We start from the raw sequence: 19816 nt of genomic DNA, 5'->3' as shown, positions 1-19816 counted from the left end.
CATGTCCATCTTTTACTTACTGCCCTATGATGTTATCCCTAACCCCTCAGACCATGTGAACTTTTCAGATTAGAGGAGCCACATCTACCCACTTAGATTCTGTGACTGAGACCTGTGAGCTGAACTGACTAAAGCATAACAGAAGAAAAGGCATACAGGTTTAGTTTGATGTCAATATTTTTATGTGGCTTGGGAAACCTCACAGGAAGAAGTGCAAGCCCAGAAGAAGTGGTTGGACCCAGGGACTTGTATACCATTTTAACAAAGAGCAATAAATTGTGGAGATGTGACAAGAGGAAGGAAAATGGGTGGTAAACCGTGGGGAAATGAGTATAAAATAGATGAAGGATACTAATTTCTTTCATTAGTAAGGTTCTTATAGTCAAGTTTGTGTAGAAGAATATCTGCATCAACTCTGTCTCCAGTGATAAGAATGTTTTCATATTCTTGGTACATGGAGGAAACATTTCTCATGGGAAATTATAATGGGGTTTAGGGACAAAGGGGGAGGGCAGAGAGACCTTCTTCATCTACTGGTTTTCAATTGCCTTCAGCTCAATGGTGTCAGTGTGCCAAAGTGATATGTTTTGGGGTGGTATGTGTTCTGATTCTCTTCAATGGAAACATTTTTAGCAATTATCTTTGGTAAGATTGATGAGGGGCATATGGCATTCCATCATTGAATTTTTATACATAAGTATACAACTGCACAAAATTGACAAAACCTAGCCTTCATGGGCCACTAGTTTTCATGGGGGATAAAGAAAATAAACAAGAATAAAAACCCAGTAATTTTATAATGCTAGTGCTATGAAGCAAATAAAATAATGATATGTTCCAGAGGTGGCTGTCTAACACAGTGGCTATAGTCACTTGTAGATATATTGAGCACTTGATATGTGGTTCATAAAAATTAATAATTTTTAAAAATCTTTGATTACATGCTGAAATGATCATTATTAGGGATATGTGAACGTCTATAAAATATTATTAAAATTAATTTGGCCTGTTTCTTTTTTAAAAATATGGCTTCTAGAAAATTCCAAACACATGTAGCTTGCATTATATTTCTATTGGACAGCATTGTGCAGAAGAACAAAGTTTGGGAGCAGGCAGGTCTTTGGGAAGACTTCCCTAAAGGGATGGCACTTTAAACTAAGGCCTGAGAAATAAGGGGAACAAGAAGATTCAAAAGATGTGGGAAAAGAGCTTTGAGGAACCCACAGAAAAATCATAGGGGTAGAATTTCAGTTATATTGTAGAGAAAGGCTAAGATGAGGTAGGGCAGGTAGGGTAGACAGGGGCTAGATCAGGAAGAAAACTGTAAGGAGTTTGGATTTCATTTGATGTGTCATTGGCATCATTTTAAAAGCCAAAGAATTGGCTAGTTTTATGTAAATCAGCAGATCTACAACTATGTGACTGACAACTATGACAGTGTGACAACTATGGTTGGAGATAGAAGGACTAGACTACTCTTAGAAAAAAAGGCTTCTGAGGAGAGCATTATTGTTATATGAAAGTCTAGCCATGATGCTCCTATCTGAATCTAGCTATCAGACCTGACTCCTTTCCCCTTCTACTCAAAAAGTTTAGGCAGTGGAGACCCCGTGGCTGTCCGTGTTCTGGAGCTGTTTGTTAAACTTTGCTTCTGTTTCTTTCTTCCCTCCCCTCCACAGTGTTTTGAACCAGATGCACTATTACTAATAGCTGGAGGAGACTTTGAAGATCAGCTTAGAGAAGAGGTGGTCCAGAGAGTTTCTCTTCTCCTCCTCTATTACATTATTCACCAGGAAGAGATCTGTTCTTCAAAGCTCAACATGAGTAATAAAGAGTATAAATTTTACCTACACAGCCTCCTGAGCCTCAGGAAAGATGAAGACTCCTATTTCCTTTCACAGAATGAGACAGAAGATATCTTGGCTTTCACCAGGCAGCACTTTGACACATCCAGAAGCCAGGTAACAAGGGCACAGTTGCTAACCAGCTCTGCTGCTAAGATGCTGTCTCAGATTCTTACTCACTTATTTATATTTAGTCAGTTAATGATTCCCAAGTCTTTCAAGAACTTCTAAGAAAGATAAGTATTTACGTTTTTTTTTTTTAATCCACGGTATGGTAAGTGACATAATTTAGAAATCTGAGTCTAAAAGTGGAAATGTGATGACTAATCAAAAGATGAATTTTAGCCAGAAAGCCAGTGGCTGGTAGGCAGGCAGGACAGGTGACAGGCAGCTCTATCTCCTGATTCCCCTTGAGCACTCCAGTGACTCAGGGTTTTTAATTAGTCTGCAAGGACTGAACTATAGTGGTGGAGGGTACTGTGTCTACCTACCCTGCCACTGGCCAGGGAAGAAGGCAGAAACAGTTTGAGAGAGATGAATACATTGTTAATTATTTTCCCAAGGAAGCATCTTGCCAAAGGCATTATTCATGATGGTCAGCATGAGCCGTTTTATGGTTTTTTATTACATGGTCTGCATGTGCACAGGGTCTGTTCAGAGGCCTCTCATCTCTCCCAGCTCCCATTAGGAAATGGGCACCTGCTCATTTGCTTCCTCATTACTATTCTAGCAAAAGCTGAACTTTTAATGGTGTTTATGGTTTCTGGGTTGCAGTGGAAAGTTTCAGAAGGTAAAGATTCTGAACATCAAGGTTTTTGAAGCCACTTTTCCTAGCAGAATTAATTGAGGACCTGTACCACTTTGAGAAATTGTTGAAAATATTTTTTCTCTCTTGAATTATTCATTGATTATGTGTAGACATTTTGGTTCTCGGTCTCAATGGTTACTTCTAGTAACCTAAAGGTATCTGAAAAGTCATGCTTTGACTTAATGGCCAGCAGACATATCGTCCAGTTTGCTGTAAATCTGTTTAGTTTCTCTTGTCATTAGTGGAACTAATAGAGAGGCTGTTTACAAGGCACTTTGCAAACATCACAAAAGTAGCTTTAATCATGTAAATATCAAAATTGGGCCATAATCTTGTTTCTAGTTTCATTTTAGGAAAAATTTCCTTGAGAGAAATATCAATTTTCTGTTTAATAAGGACGTGTTCCTGGATATCATGGCTTTATTATAACATCTATACAACACAAGATGTGTTTGAATTAGCCACTAGGAATTTAGTCATCCTCCCCATTACTGTCTTGTGATGCAAATTAAACGGAAGCCCGGTGCTTAAAACCAGATGGTGTGTATGTGTCTAGGTTTATGGTTGTTATACATGTACTGCCAGTACCCGGGATTAGGAGTGTTTGTGAGATCAGACATTCTCAGAATAGGGTAAAATAATGTTACATGGACAACTTTTAGTCAACAGGAACTGAGCTCCTGCTCTCATAGCCTTTGCCAGGTCTTAGACTAGTGATCTCCTAGAGATAGCACTGTTCCTAGTTCCTGGAACTAGGAACACCCAGGACCTCCTTAGAAGTCAGTCGATGTAGACTTTTGCAGAAGGATGTTGACACCTCACTGCAGCTGCCACTCTTTCTGACCAGATGATGTGAGGTCATGGTAGAGGGTGCTGAACAGGAGACCCTCCACTAGCATCCCCAGGTCTTGATCTGCACAGGACATGGCTTCTATGAATCAAACCAGTAACAGCTATTTCAGGTGAACCTCACTCATTCCCCCAAAGAAACACCTCTACTCCATAGGGTCCTACTGCAGCCAACCCTGCTAAAGAACAGAACACAAACATCATTCCATCTCTTCATTCCAAACAACTTTGTCTCCCATCTTCCTAACTCAATCCCTTAGTGTTCCACCTCTTCTTTTACTGTTTGTGATTTCTTGGTAGAGGAATAGGGATGTGCACAGAGCTCTCTGCCAGCCCTGCCCCTTGCATAGAGAATGGGCATTCTTGGCCACACCCTAAACATTTCAAGGATGAAGTCAATGGCACCTTATAAGGTTTACTATTTTACAACCTCTATGAAAAATTCATACTTCTGTGAGGTTCATGTTATCTAGTATTTAACTTATTTTCACGCAAAGAACTTCTTGCTATGTCTCCAAATCTATCAAGCCTTCCATTCTGCTGTCTACCATAGCAATGAATATGCTCCTGCCAATTTCACCAATTACGGACTTAGAAAGGAATAAATCCAATGTATACATTTTATTCCTTGTCCAGGTCACGAGAATTGAACATTGACACAATAACCTTCTTTTCATTTCTCTTTTGATGAACACATTCTCTTCTTCATATGTAGTGGGCCTAGCATGGTGCCAGGCACACAGCAGGCATTCAATTAATGTTTAAACCAATGAATGGGAATACTAGCAGAATATAAGACAAAATTCTAGCTTTTAGATATTTATAATTTAGTTGAGGAAAATTGACATATACATATAAAAAAGGCCCCATGTCATTTGTCCTATGTCCTGTAAGATTTCAAAGAACATAACCCTGTGCTGACTTTTGATTTGTAATAATTTCACATTGAACTTGAGACTAAGGGCTGATGTGAAAGTAAGTGGAAGTGCCCTGTGACAGTTAAGGAAGCAGGGCCGGTGTGAAGTCAAGGTAGGGAATGTAGACTTGAAAGTCATTGGCCTGCAGGCTGTATTGGAAGGTGGGAGAGATTTTACCAGTTGAGAGGATGCTATAAGAGCAGGAGATAGTCTTGGGAAAAGCACATCCATGAGAGGATAATGAGAAAGGCTAGATAACTGAGGACTGGTGGAGAGGGGCTTAGAACACTGATTATCATGGCAGATAAAAGAAGTGAGTATTGCGCTGGGGATACAGCTCAGTTGGTAGAGTGCTTGCCTTGCATGCACAAGGCCCTGGGTTCAATCCTCAGCACCACCCCCCCCCAAAAAAAAAAAAAAAGTAGAAGAAGGGGGTATTTCCAAATACAGTTGCATCTAAGACAACTTTGTGAGATGACAGTCATTTCCACATACAATTCAATCTTCCTTCAGATGGACTATTCTTTATCCTTAGGGAAAATCCTAGAGATAATTTTAAAGTATTCAAAATAATTTTAGAAGTTAAAAGTTTTTTCTTTACTTTGTGTGTGATTTCAGTGTATGGGAACTAAAATGCTACAGAAAAAATCTGGAATCCAGAGCAGTGACGGTGCGGATGAAAATACACTTCCCAGATTGGCAGCGACAATCATTGCTTTGTCCCTCCAGGGTGTTTGTCTGGGACGAAGAAACTTGCCAGCCCCAGACTATTTTACAGAATATATTTTCAGTTTCTTGAATAGTACAAATACTCTCCACTTATCAGGTAAGGAGGATTTTCATGAATTCAACTTCCAAGTCACAGCTTCCAAAATGATTGTGCCAAAAACAAAGGCTGGAGCATTTCAGTGACTGAATTTGTTCAGTTATATTTTAAGTTCCATTTTATTTTGGCATGTAGTAAGAGGGCTCAGGTGGTCTTTCAAGGCGAATGTGTTAGGATGTCTGTGTGGTGATGAGGTGTAAACATAGATTTGGCGCCTTTCTGTGTTGATGGAAATTGTGATATCAAGCCAAAGGGCAGGATTTTAGGTCTGCCATAAGGCCTAAATATACCCTCCTCTCCTAATTGGCACATAATACTGAGGCTGTAGCTCAGTGGTAGAGCATTTGCCTACCATGTGTGAGGTACTGGGTTCGATTCTCAGCACCACATATAAATAAATAAATGTCCATCAACAACTAACTAACTAAATAAATAAATTAAAAAACTGGGCCAGAGGTGGCACAGTGTTCTGTAGAATGATGAAAGAATAAGTCACTAATTCAGGGTTCAAGGTGGTCCACAACCAGTTTGCTTATCATCATATATGTGAACCATTTAATTTTCAATAAAAATAATGTGAATTTTCTGTCTTTGCTGAATTCCTTTTTGGGGCTCTTAGATGAAACGGGATGTCAGGAAGGAAATCAGAATTTTTTTGCACATTTCTTTGTACTGGGTAAGACAGATGACAGATGACTCAAAAGTGGTATGACTTATTTTTCAAATCTGCATTAAGATGGATAGAGAGAGATTTTTAAAAAGCATCTCATTGCCAATATCACAAGTGAAAAATAATGATTTATTAATATCATAAAAATGTTCATTCACATCTGACTTTTAAAAATGTTTTTTTTAAAAAAAATCAGGATCCAAAAAAGGTTCATAAAATGCAAATTGTTGGTAGATCTCCTAAATAACCTTAATAGGTGTATCTGGTTCTCCTTCTTCATCTTGTCTATTTTGTTGCAAATTTTTTTGAGGAGGGGAAAATGAAAAGGTCCTTTACCATCTGGATTTTGTTTATTGCATTCTTAGTTTTTTAACATGCATTTATGTTTGTTACACTTCATATGTTGGTTGTTATATGTGAAGGCCTTATTAGTTTTCAGTTGTTATTTGGGAATACTATTTTATAATTGATGTCCTCCTCCAAGAAACATATAACATTTGGTTGTCTCTTTACTGAGAAATTGGAAGCTATTGATGATCATTGCCTACATGGGTTATTTAGGGCTTGTAAAATGGTAATCTTCTAATTTTCTCATTCTTGCTTTATTCATTGGTGTGATAATTCTACACTAGAATAACTTCCTCTTATCTTTATTTCATTTGTTGAAGTTCCTAGAGGAACTTCAAGTTTTTAAAGGAAATTGATATTTTAATTGACCAGTTTTCAAATAGTAACACATTCCTTTGCATCTTTCAAAGAACAGGGAGGTTTTTAATAAATATTATAATGTCATATCTCTCATTTGTCATTATTATCCTAATTGGTGCTTAGATTGTTTCCTCCTTAACCTGTGAAAACTTATTTAAGTTGATTTTAAGTTCTTTTGACAAATATCATTAAAATATTTTACATCTCCTTTGCTTTCCAAAATAACAAGATATTTCAGACTTATCCTACACATTTCCTGCCCAGACCTGGAATCAGTCATTTTCTCAAATATTTTTTATTTTTATACAATTAAGTAATCAAACTTGTATTTTGAGAGATAGTTAAGAAAGCTTTCCCCTATACCCAGGTTATACAAGTCAGTCATGTTTTCTTCCAGTATTTGTATGTTTTCATTTCTGATATAGTTTAGATTATTTCTGGGTATATTGTAAAGAATAGATTCAGTTTAATTTTTCTATGCAACTCTCCAGTTTTTCTTCTACCTCTTATGCATTATTTCCTCAACTGACTGATAAAATTCTTTCATATGAAACAATAAAGCTCTGAACACAGTGGAGCCTGTTTCTGGATTTTTCTAGTCTCGTTGCATTTGCCAACTTCTCTATTCATGTTCTAATACCATATGATTTTATTTATAACAGTTTTCCAGTATACTTAAGTACCTAGTACAGCTAGCCTTCTCCATAGTTCTTTCCAAGATTTTCCTAATTTGTTTATTTATTCTAATGAATACCATCAAATTGTCAAGCTCCAAGAAAAAACTTAAGGTAATTTTATTTTGATAGAAAAAAATATGTATATATAGAAAAATATATATAAATATATTGCATATAAATATAATTATATGACTTATGTATATAAATTACTTAAAGAGAAATGGTATTTATAAAGTGTTGCACCTTTATATCCAAGAACAAAAAATGTCTTTCCATTTATTCATGTCTACATGTATATTTTTGTGGAGTGTTTTTTTTATTTTCCTCACACAGGTTTTAGGAGTTTCTTCTTATTTTATATATAGGCATCTAACTTTCTTTTTGGATCTCTTAAGTGACGTTTTCTTTAATTATATCTTCTAGTTTATCTTTATTTTATTTTATTTTTTTAATATTTATTTTTTAGTTTTTCGGTGGACACTACATCTTTGTTCACAACATCTTTGTTTGTATGTGGTGCTTAGGATCGAACCCGGGTCGCACGCATGCCAGGCGAGCGCGCTACCGCTTGAGCCACATCCCCAGCCTCCTAGTTTATCTTTAGATATATGGTGATTTTTTTCCCCTCTGCCTTCTCAAATATGTTATTGAGTGCCTTTATGAATTTTTAGATATATGAAAGCCATGATTTTTTAGATTAATTTTGTAACCTACTCTGATTATTTTCTTTTTACATCAATTTTTAGATGATATAATCATATCATCTTCAGAAAGATATAATTTTTTCCTCTAAGTCTTGTATTTCTATTTGTTTCTTGTGGAATTGCACTGGTTAATAATTCCAATATAATACTAAATAATAGTGGGAGTGATTAGTATTCTTATTATATTGCTGATTTTAAAGGAAAAGCCTACAGTATTTCATCATTAAATCTAGATATTCTACTGTTATGTAAAACTAACTAGAACAAATTTAAAATATTTAGAGAACAAATGAGCAAAGTATGTTTATAAAGTCTTAAAATTAACTTGCATTCTTATGTTCTAGTACTCTTCATTTTTCCAGTAGACTTGAACAAAATGAAAAATTTAAACAAAAGGTACATTTGGGTCATTTCTTTTAAGCTTAAAGGACTTAATTTTATATTTCTTATAAGGCAGATCTGCTAGCAATGAATTCTCTCATTCATTGTTTACCTGGAATATATATTTTTTTAAGAGAGAGAGAGAGAGAGAGAGAGAGAGAGAGAGAGAGAGAGAATTTTTTAAATATTTATTTTTTAGTTTTCGGTGGACACAACATCTTTATTTTTTATTTTTTGTTGCTAAGGATAGAACCCAGCGCCCTGCACATGCCAGGCGAGCATGCTACCGCTTGATCCACATCCCCAGCCCACCTGGAATTTTTTCTCACCTTTATTTCGAAGGATTATTTTGCTGGCTATATGGTTCTTAAATAACATTTTTTTTTTCTCTCTCTCTCTGATTTCACCATCCCACTACTTTCAAATCTCTATTGTTCTGATGGAAAGTCAGTGGTTAACTATAGTGATGCTCCCTCACATGTGATGAGTCCTTTTCACTTTTTGCTTTCAAGAATTTGTCTTTGACATTCAACAACTTAATTATAATGCGCTTGGGTGTGGATCTTTTTGTGTTTATCCTCCCTGGTGTTTGATGAGGTTTTTGAACACAGTAGATTTTTACATCACTTGGAAAGTTTGGGGGTATTATTTTGTCCAGTAGATTATTTTTCGGATTATTTTTTCTCTTTGTCCTCTCTTTCAGTGACTTCCAATACATAGGTTTGATGTGCTTCTTGTTTCCTAGCTCTCTGAGACTTCTTGTTCTTCCTTTGTTTTTACTTTCTATTCTTCAAAATGGATTGTTTCTGTTAATTTATCTTTTTGTTTAGTGATTCGTAATGGATTCAATTTTTAATTGGTACATTTTAGTTATATGTAAAAGTGGGATTCATTGTGATATGTGTATACATGTGCATGACATAATTTGGTTAATTTCATTCTGCTGTTCCTCCTTTCTCCATCCTTCTTCCCCCTAATTCCCCTTCCTTTACTCCACTGATTCGCATTATATTGTCATAAGACCCTTCCCCCTTTAAAAAATTCATTATTTCTCTCTGACTTCCACAGGTAAGAGAAAGATTCAACACGATTTTCAGTGTCTAGCTTATTTCACTTTTTGGTGATTTTCACCCTCTGCCTTCTCAAATATGTTATTGAGTGCCTTTAGTGAATTTTTTGTTATTATGTCTTCCTTCTCCAGAATTTCTTTTATTTAATTTTTATTTCCTTATTGAAAATTGCAATTAGTTGATTTGTTGTTTCATACTTTCCTTTTATTCTTTAAGTATGTTTTCCTTTAGTTCCTTAAACATGCTTACACTAGCTGCTTTGAAGAATTTGTTAGAACCAACATCTGGGAATACTCAGTGATGTATTTGTTAACTACTCTCTTTCCTGAACATGGGTCACATTTTCCCTTTTCTCTGCAAGTCTCATGATTTTTTTTTTGTTCAAAACTAATAATTTAAAATAAAATTCTAGTTTGTAGTTTTTCTACCATTGATGATAACATTTAGGAGAATTCCAAAGACACTTTAGTAACAAGTAAAAGGATGTATAAATCCATATGAATTTACAATTACATTTAATTTTTCTCTGTATAAGTATTTTTTGAAGCCTAGAGTAATATTGAGGGAAACAAAATTGCAATCTATAAACTTACATCCATTCCATAATACCATTAGAAAACAAGATCTAGTTTGTCTCAGTAATCTCATCTCCCTTTCATTTATTTTCTCTTTTCTTCGTATCCACAGAGGAAGATACTTTGATTGACTTGGCTACATTAAAGTGGTAGTCAATCTACTAAGGATGTGGATTGACTCAAGGAAATACATTTCCTAAAAACTAGGCCAATATCTTCTTTAATTTATACATTTGTATTAAAGGAAAATACTTTATTCAATGGAAGACATTTTCATTGGTTGTGTTGCCCATTTATCATCTCTAATGTATTAAAATGATGGGGATACCTTTAAAAGATTGGTTCAGCCTCAGGTAGATCCTGAGAGAGAATCCATGTTCATGTGAGGTATAAATGTTATGTCTTTGTTCAGAATGAAACCTTGATTTTTCAATAGAACAAAAATTTATCTTGTAAAATGTCTATGCTGTGGCCATGTGAAATTATAATTATTCTGAACAAGCTCTGCCTATTCTATGTAACACCCAATTTTGTATGAAATTTCTAGAACTAAACCAACTCCTCCATACTCTCTGGACCAAAACCACCTGTATCAAAAAGGATAAAATCCATCAACTTCAAAGGAAACAAGACAACATAACAACCCATGATTGGGGCTACTCTAATCTATCTGTGTCTGTGGACAAAGGTTCAGATGATGGTCCAAATTCCTGGGATCAGGTATTTCCATTATTTCTCTCATATAATCATTTGCTATTGATAAAGAAAGTCAGCAGTGAGAGTTCTATCAGAGTTGTAGAAAATTCAAGAAGAGAATGTATATTTTCTTAAAAGTAAAAATGATCTATTTCTATAGTATGCTCTTACTTTTTTTTTTCTATAAGCAGATTCCTGTAGAAATAAAAACAAGGCCAGGATATTTAGGAGAACGAAATATATTGCTCTATTCTTCTTTGGGTCACTATCAAATCCATATAAAATTAATTCAGAAAATATATGGTGAATATTTAGTATGTACCAATCACCATCCGAGGCATGAAGAAACCAGTGCTGAACAAATATAGGCACAGCATTTAAGGACAATACAAGGCAGAGGAGGATATATATATACATTGCATAAATAACTACAATAGTGCATAAATAAATTTAGCTTAGATTAGGAAGCAATTGTTTTAGGTTGTGAACAGCAAGACATTATTTATATAGTAGATGGTACTGAAGATTTTTTTAAAAAGTGATAGGTGAGCCTACAAATGTATCTATATCTGTATTTCCTAAAGTTCTGTTTCAGAGAATATTCACTGGTATACCTTAGCTTCTCTTTAGGTGCTATGATCAAACAAGTTGGGAAAATATACTGGAAATGCACATTTAACTGTGGCTTGTAAAGGAGTCTGGAGAGGTTCATTTTAGACAAATTAATCTTACTGAACCCAACTTTGATCAGAGAATCTTTCTCTGCCCTACTCATTTAAAATCTTCAGAAATTAGTATTCTGTGATAAGGGCTTGCATTTATTAAATACTTATTATGCATCAGACACTGTGTTATTTTGACCTGCATTAGTTCATTAATTACTAGAATAACTATATGTGTTAGTTTGTATTATTGCATCCTGTAAATGAGCTATGGAGCTAATAAGCAATTGCTTGAGTTTATAGAAACTAAGGATATATATCCTCAGTTATATATATATATATACATATATAAATATGTATATATATGATACATATGATAAATAATATAGGTAATATTCTGTGTTCTTAACAACTATGCTATTATTTGGGAAATTGTCTAGGAAATTGGACCTACTATATTATTAATTGGGAAATGATTGAAATATGTTAAAAATATTTTTGTTCTTTATATCCTAAATGAGCAATACTCCTATGAAATACAATCTGTATCTTAAAAAGACAAGAGTACCTACTTTATATTCCTAATAAAGAATGTTGTGTTCACAAGTTGTGAATGCATGATTGGGCAATATCAAATATTTTTGCTACTATGTATTTTAAAAGTTAATTTCTGTTACCTATGTCATGTATAAAATGTATCAATCAGAATTGATTCTTTCAAACTTATGATTATTATATTCAATGGAAGGTGACAAAATGACCTCCAGATTACTCTTGTAAAGTGTCCTTAAGTGCATCTCCAGGGCCATATTTCAGGAAGGGAATAAATTTGATTTATGGAAACCTCATTTGCATAAGGAACAAAGGTTATTTCTTAAAATTTAGGCTTTCTTATGTAAGGCATGCATTTTTAAAAACAGTAGCAATTATTGTTTGTGCTAACTATGCAAAATAAATGAAATAATCTTTTCTACAATTATTCTTCTCTGTACCAATATGTCACTTTTTTGTGACTCTTGATGGGACCCTAACATGGAATACCAGTTCTGAGGACCCTGCTTTTATTATTTAGAACAACATTCTCCAAGTCTTGTTCCTGGATCAGAAACATTATTATCACCAAGGAACTTGTGAGAAATGCATATTCTCAGGCCCCACCCCAGAATTTATTGAGTCAGCAATCCTGAGAGTGGAGCCCAAAACTCTGTCTTATAATAAGCCCTCCAAGTGATTATCAAAAGTGAAAATTAGACACTATTATTTTAGAATACATTTGAAAACTTTCATAGAAACCTGATGACATCAACACAAGAGTCAGCACATACTGAAGTTTTATGCAAAGGAATAAAGGTGTTTTAAAGATTACTGGCCAGATATTATAAATTTTCATTCTATTCTTCAACATTTTATAGAATGTAATGAGTCACCATTAAGACATTCTTATTAGCGATTTCAGAAGAAATTTAAAATAATAATGACTTACAGAGCAACAGCAAGTAAAGATCAAGGGCACAGAACTTATAATAGAATAAAACTGTTTTCTCTGAGAAGGTATTCTAAAACTAGAAACTATTCAATTTCTTGACAATGAACTGGGAAAAAATGCGTGATATTCTGTTCCTGTTTACCTCTCTGCTCTTACTTACCAGCTAGACATTTTCCCATAAGATATTTATGATGGATATTTTATCATCAAAAGTGTGTTACTAATTTCCCTTTCTTTTTGGCAGTATTTTTAATGATGAGATAATCATATTCCATCTGTAACAAATGGTTCAAAAAAGAATATTGTCTTTGGTACACATTATCTTATTTAAGGGAGGAATACCACATATTTAACTTTCAGGTGATACTTTTCAGAGTAGGAACCTTTTTGGAATTCTTGCACAATTCCTTTCTAAGAAACGCCTTCCTCACTCCTATCACATGGATAGAACTGACCTACTAGACAGATAACTGACCCAAGAGAGCCCCCAGATGACTTTCCTGGACTAATCAATTCTTTCTCAGGTTTTGCAGATCAATCCATTCTTGGATTCCTGACTGAATGTCACTTTAGAATGGGAATTTATATAGCCTCATGATTATCAAATGAGAGGACAAAGTGTAGAAGGAAATAGATACCCACAGAAGAAAACAGAAAGGAAAAAATGCTTTGTGTACATGTGTGCACACGCATACACATCTTTGGTCAGATTTCCAGTTTGGGCTGCAGCTCCTGATGAGGTGTGGCCTTCAGTGCCTGGATTCTCTGAGATCCTTTGTGTCCTTCCACTGTGGTCTCCTCCTGATTTTCTGATTTGTGTGGTTTGTGTTCCATGCAAACAAAAGCTTCCTAATCAAGAAAAATCTTTTTTTATCTATGGAATCATCACCAGAAGATTTTTTGTATCTGTATGGTTGAAAAAGAGTGTGTCATTATTTTTTAATTAAAAACTTGTCTTTGTTTAAAATCTCAAAAATTCTACAGCATAGCAAAGCGGATTAGCCTCATAAAGCACTGACTTTTCTAAAAACACTTTAGTCATTGAAACTAAAGATCACAAATATATTGCATTCTTTCAATAAAAGTCATTCATTTGTGCTTGTGAAAATATGCCATTTTCATTCACATATTAAAATATTTACATTGTAATCTTTGATGTATACAAACATCAGCTTTTATTTTGGAGATGAAAAGATGCCTTCTGGCAATTTTTAAGAGACTTGTTGCCTTTGTTGTTTATTTATAAGTTTTACTTAATAAACATGCCTATGTAATATGGAAAATTACAAACATTAAGATAAAAAATAAGACAATAGAAAACAACAATTCCTACTGTTCTGTGGAACGGTGATGTCAAGTAACACAGGTAGTCATATCATTGAGTGTATGTGTACCAGCTAGTTGACACAGAATTCACTTTTAAAATTTGTAACCTTACTTTTATCACTTTTGGAAATACAGGTTGCCAAAACAGGCTTATTAAATCAGGGAGTTATTAAAGATAACGACCTCATTACCACAAAGTTCCTGTTTATCCTGTGAAGTCTTAGCTACATTGAAAACCAACAAAACACAGGCATCAAGCCTTATTTTGACTGCTGGTTCCACCACCATGCAACACATTGTAAAAAACAGTGTATCTTTTCAGGAAAGAAAAAAGTGTGCAGGAAATATTAAACAAGATTCAGAATGAAAGCAAGGTGCTACAGACTTTGATCTCAGATTTAAAAATAATCCTGGGAGGTTCACAAAAAGTTAATGAACAAAGAGCAGCAGGGAAACGTATAGGAATGGCTTCCTCTGTCCATTGTCGACATTCTGTCTAGTTTGGTTCCTCGAGGATGGCAATTGGTGGCACATCTGGCTCAAAACTGAGGTTAGTAACAGCATGTTTTCCCCATACAGACTTGCTTCTCTGCTCAGCAGCTGGTGGAGATATTTCTACAGAATAGATTTTCGTCCATTTCTAAGGAGGACTTTAAGCAGCTGAGTCCAGGGATCATTCAGCAGCTACTCAGCTGCTCCTGCCACCTGCCCACTGACCAGCCAGCAAAACTTCTACCCACCACGCTGGAGAGTAAGTTCTGGTTCTTCACTGGGAAGCTGATCAGCCCAATGTATATAATAATAATAGTGAGCACAGAGTATTTATGATGTACCAGGTGCTATTCTGAACATCCCATATTTACCAACTCATTTAATCCTCCCAATAATGTGAGGAGATAGGGCTGTTAGTATACTTATTTTACAAATGAGGAAACTGAGGCACTGAGATGTTCTGTGACATACTCAAGGACACACAGATGGTAAATGATGAAGTTGGCATTTAAACTTGGGCAAACTGGCCCCAGCGTCCATGTGTATAGCAATACTGCTTTTCAATAAATATTTCATATTCTGTACACAATTTATGTAAACTGATTTTGTCCTCCATATTTGACTGAAATCATAGATCAACTGAAAAACCCACAGTTAATAAATGACGTGGTCTACGAGAAAACACATTAGTATTGGAATCTGAAGTGCAGAATTGAGTCATCTCTTTTCATCCCCAGCCACCCCATGGCCTTAAGCATATTTCTCCTTCCACAAAGCTGTCTCTTTTCTGCACAGTGGAAAAGCAGTGAGATCCTAAAGTGGTTCCCAGCCTTTCACACATCATGGAACATGTATAAAATGAAGGCACACAGGGGATAAACCAAAGATGTGCTTGGATGGAGGTGACCAATCCAGTGGGATACCAGCCTCCCAGATATAGTTGACAGCCATATGAAGTAAAGGCATAGACACTTACCCTCACAGGAAGTGAAGCCATGAACACTTACAGGAAGTGAAAGCACGGATACTTGCACTCACAGGAAATGACCGAATCAACGTTTGTACTAGCCTGTGTCCTGTTGAGTCACTATTGTAGGCAAGCTCTCTCACAGACTTCACAGGGTATCCATGAGGTTCCGAGGTGTTCATGAATACAAAAATGTGTTCAGTGAACCTAAATCACTGTACATGTAAGACCCTCCCCCAATGGTGGCTTAAGAATATCCATGACATATAGTGGAGATGTGACAGTTAACCAATGCAACTCTAAAGTACTGCCATTCATCTGAGGACCTTATATGTATTTTTTTTTCAGAACCGCAGTCTTTTTCTTTGAGCTAACCTGCAATGCCCATCATAGCTAAAGTGTTTAGCAACTCACCTCTGAGTCACAGTGCATTTTAAGGTAGCAAGTGGCTCATTTGAAGACTTTATGGGAACAAAAGTCTGCCAGGCCTAAAGACCAGAGCCTCCATGTTCACTTGGAGGGGAAAAAAAATATGTGTTCTTAAAAGTGAGCAGCTAAATAATTTAGTATCTGGTGGGCAGTGCTGGTCACAATGGTTGAGGACAGGACTGTGGCACCTATGAGCTTCCATGGGCATGTTCATATTCCCACCACTCAGCAGAGTGCCTGGTACATTCAAGCTTGGGAAAGGGTTTTCAAACTCAAGATCTACAATGAAAGGTTTATTCCCCTTTCTGACAAACTTCTAAACCCTTCTAGGGAATAGTCTTCCTGAGAAAAATCTCCACAAATAACACACACTAAAGAGCCTAGAAAAACATCACTGTCCTCAATTTATAAATTTGCATTATGTGATTAAAGGAAAAGAGTTGTGTTGGTCTTTGGAAATTATAGAATATAAGATGTTGCATTAAAGACAGAAGGACCCAGGGATACATCATTATTAAGGAAATATTGTTTGCTAGGCTGTAACTAAATCCCTAAGTGCCACCTTTCATTGTTTCTGGGAAAGTGGATTATACCCATGTTTAAATCAAATTACAGACCTAGTTAAAGTAGCTGCTCAAGAATAGCTAAGAATTTAATAGAGAGGTCAAGGTCTATTGCAATGATGGAAAATGCTTAGAACATTCTGCAAGTCATCTGACTCCAATCAAGACACCATGGCACCTATATAGAGACCTGGAGTAAATTAGCAGAGTCCTTTGACCATAAATTCTGAGATTTTTATGGTTTTCAGGTTGCCCTTCCCAAACGAGAGCAGGCAAAATCTGACTCACAGAGGATCTGAAAAGATTTGTAATATATGTTATGGGACATTCATTCTCTTCCTCATCACAACTACCCACAGGACAAAGAAGAGTAGAACAGGAAAAGAGAGAACTTGAAAGTTTTCCCTTTGCCTGTGAAATGTCATATCCTCACTTGTCCTTGGGAGTTCTTGACATTTTATGATCTTATGTAGCTACTATAAAAATGTAACATCTTGGAATTTTATTGGAAATTTAGGTACCCAAATTAAAATTCAAATAGTTTTATGTAGAAATGGTAACAATGATATTCCCATATAGAATCTATGTAGAATCTATCTGGGGAGGAATGAGAGATGAAACTTTGTTGGAAATCTTTAGAGATGTTTTAACATAGGTATTCCTACTAAATTAGAATGAAATAAAACCTCTTCATTCCAACCACTTCAATTTTTTAAAGTTTTTTTTTCTTTTTTCAGTGCTGGGTATAGAACGTAGGGCCTCACACATGCCAGGCATGTACTTTACCACTAAGCCACATTCCCCAGCCGTTTTTGAATTAAAAAAATTAAATTGTAGTAAAATTTACACAAAATAAAATCTACCATCTCAATCTTTTTTTTTTTTTTTGATGCTTGGGATCGAACCTAAGACCTCATGCATACTAATGCATGCTAATTATTTGTTTTACCATTGAGCTACAGCCACAACCCCCTTAACCATTTTTCATTGTGCAGTTCAAAAATGTCAAATATATTCACATTCATGTGCAACAGCTCTCTAGTACATTTTTCATGTTGCAAAATAGAAACTCTACAACTATTGAAGAGTAAGTTTCCATCTCCCCTAATCATCTTATGAAATGTCCATTATCAATGAAGGCAATTAATGTGGGGGAATCAATGTCTGAAATTTTCATGCTTCATCTGAGTTCTCTATGAATTCCATTTTAATATTAGACCCCTTAACAATTCAGAAGGTAGAATCAACAAAGTTCCTTCTAAAATCCTAAGCCCATTTCCATGTCACCAGTTGTACCATTAATATCATCTAACGTGAAAGGTGAACCTTCCAGAAAAACATAAATATAGTTAAAAAGTACATTTTCTATTATAACAATCTTTTTTTGTTGTTCTTTTAAAACTGCTTTTTAGTTGTTGATGGATCTTTATTTTATTTATTTGTATGTGGTGCTAAGAATAGAACCCAGTGCGTCACACATGCTAGGCAAGTGCTCTTCCACTGAGCTACACTCCAGCCCCTATATTATAACAATTTTTGAAAGTACATTTTCTTTAAAAGTGCATAGCACTTTAAGTATTAGGATAGCTGAATTGTTTGTTTTCAGCCAAATGAAAATGATTCCATGAATAACTCTTTATCTCCAAGTCATTTATTTGTTTCTGAAAGACACTTCTATCTTAATGTTTGTTCTTCCTTCTCCTCCTCTATTTCTTCACCTTCACATATATTTGTTTTTGTTTGAATAATCTTATAAATTTTACATTTTTGCTTTTCTGAATACTAAAAAAATACTTGGAACCCTGGAGCCATGGTATAAATTTTAGGGGTTACGAAATTATTGCAGTAATCAAAAATGCAGACTGTTCAACTTTATATTATCATCCATTCACATTTTTTTTTTGCTGTTTTCACCAACAAATCATTCATTTTAGTTATTGAGAATAAGAAGTACTTTCAACATTGCATGCAGTTTTGAGAATTTTCGGGAAGAAGTTTACATACTTATTTTGTACAGAAATGGATCTATCATGGGGCCAAACTATAGGCTCCCCTATAATATCTCTTCCTTGCCTTTTAAAGATTTAAAATCTATTAGATGGAACTCATTGCTAGTGTCTGTCAATGGATGTTTTAGTTTTAAGAAAGAGACATTAATTTCTTTGTGGTTTGGAAGTAAACTAGGTTTGTGATCGCCTCTTTGATTTTTGTTAAAGAGTAGTCAGAATAACTTCAAAGCAACGGGGTTAAGTGAAAGTCTTGTCTTAGTTCTTTCTATGAGAATACCATAGAGTGGGGGACTTATAAATGATAGAAAGTAAGATCTGGAGATTCAGAAATCCAAGATCAAGGTGCCGGTAGAGTGGCCTTTGGTGAGAGGTCTACTTGCTGGTGTCTTCTCACTAAGTCTCCATCTGGTGGAAGAAAGACTGATCTCTTTAGCACCTTGTAAGGGCTATAGTCCCATTCTCAGGGCAGAGCCCTCATGACCTAATCACTCCCCAAAGGCTCCACCCCCTAATATGGTCTCCTTGGGTGTTAGGTTTGGAAGGGAGCAAAGCTTCAGAGTAGTCCATTGTTTTCCATAAGAATTAAAACTTTCCCCATATTTTAGTTAGCTATTTTGCTGCTGTGACTAAAGCATCTGACCAGAACAATTTTAGGGGAGGAAAAGTTTGTTTGAGGGCTACGGTTTCAGAGGTATTAGTCCATAGAAGGTCAGCTCCATTCCTTGGGGATCTAAATGATGCTGGCATTATGGCAAGGGTGGTGGAGGGAAGCAGCTCACATCATGGTGATCAGTAAGCAGAGAGAGAAATCTGTTCACCAGATGCAAATATATACCCAAAGCCATGCTCTAATTCCCACCTCCTCCATCCACACCCTACCACTTCAGTTACCACTCAGTTAATCCGTATCAGGGGATTAAATCACAGATTGGGTTAAGGCTCTTGTAACCCAAACATTTCTTCTCTGGACCTTCTTGCATTGTCTTGCATGTGAGCTTTTGGGGGACACCTCACATCCAAACCATAACACCCTATATGTAACTTATATCACAATCCACATCCCTATCCATTGTCATTGTTAAGAGATTATTCTGGCACTTTGAGTAGCTGAAACATGACTGAACAACAACGAGTACTGACAGTCTTTGTGATCTCCT

At 35.5% G+C, this 19816-nt stretch overlaps 1 protein-coding gene across 2 annotated transcripts in view; it reads left to right on the top strand.

The window, feature by feature from the left end:
• The window catches only part of Slc39a12 (solute carrier family 39 member 12), a 66779-nt gene that overhangs the window by 6661 nt on the left and 40302 nt on the right, over positions 1-19816 (top strand). For both annotated transcript variants that reach the window (XM_058572304.1, XM_046423075.2), the window contains exons 3-6: positions 1680-1961; positions 5037-5244; positions 10577-10749; positions 14779-14950. In XM_058572304.1, the coding sequence (XP_058428287.1) occupies positions 1821-1961; positions 5037-5244; positions 10577-10749; positions 14779-14950 (694 nt within the window). In that variant the 5' untranslated portion in view covers positions 1680-1820. The remainder of the gene's footprint in view (positions 1-1679; positions 1962-5036; positions 5245-10576; positions 10750-14778; positions 14951-19816) is intronic.

Source organism: Marmota monax, unplaced genomic scaffold (genome assembly GCF_021218885.2).
Source record: "Marmota monax isolate L192 unplaced genomic scaffold, Marmota_monax_Labrador192_F-V1.1 WCK01_AAM20220418_F8-fsc00098, whole genome shotgun sequence".
NCBI lineage: Eukaryota > Metazoa > Chordata > Mammalia > Rodentia > Sciuridae > Marmota > Marmota monax.
This window is presented reverse-complemented; position numbering and strand designations above follow the sequence as displayed.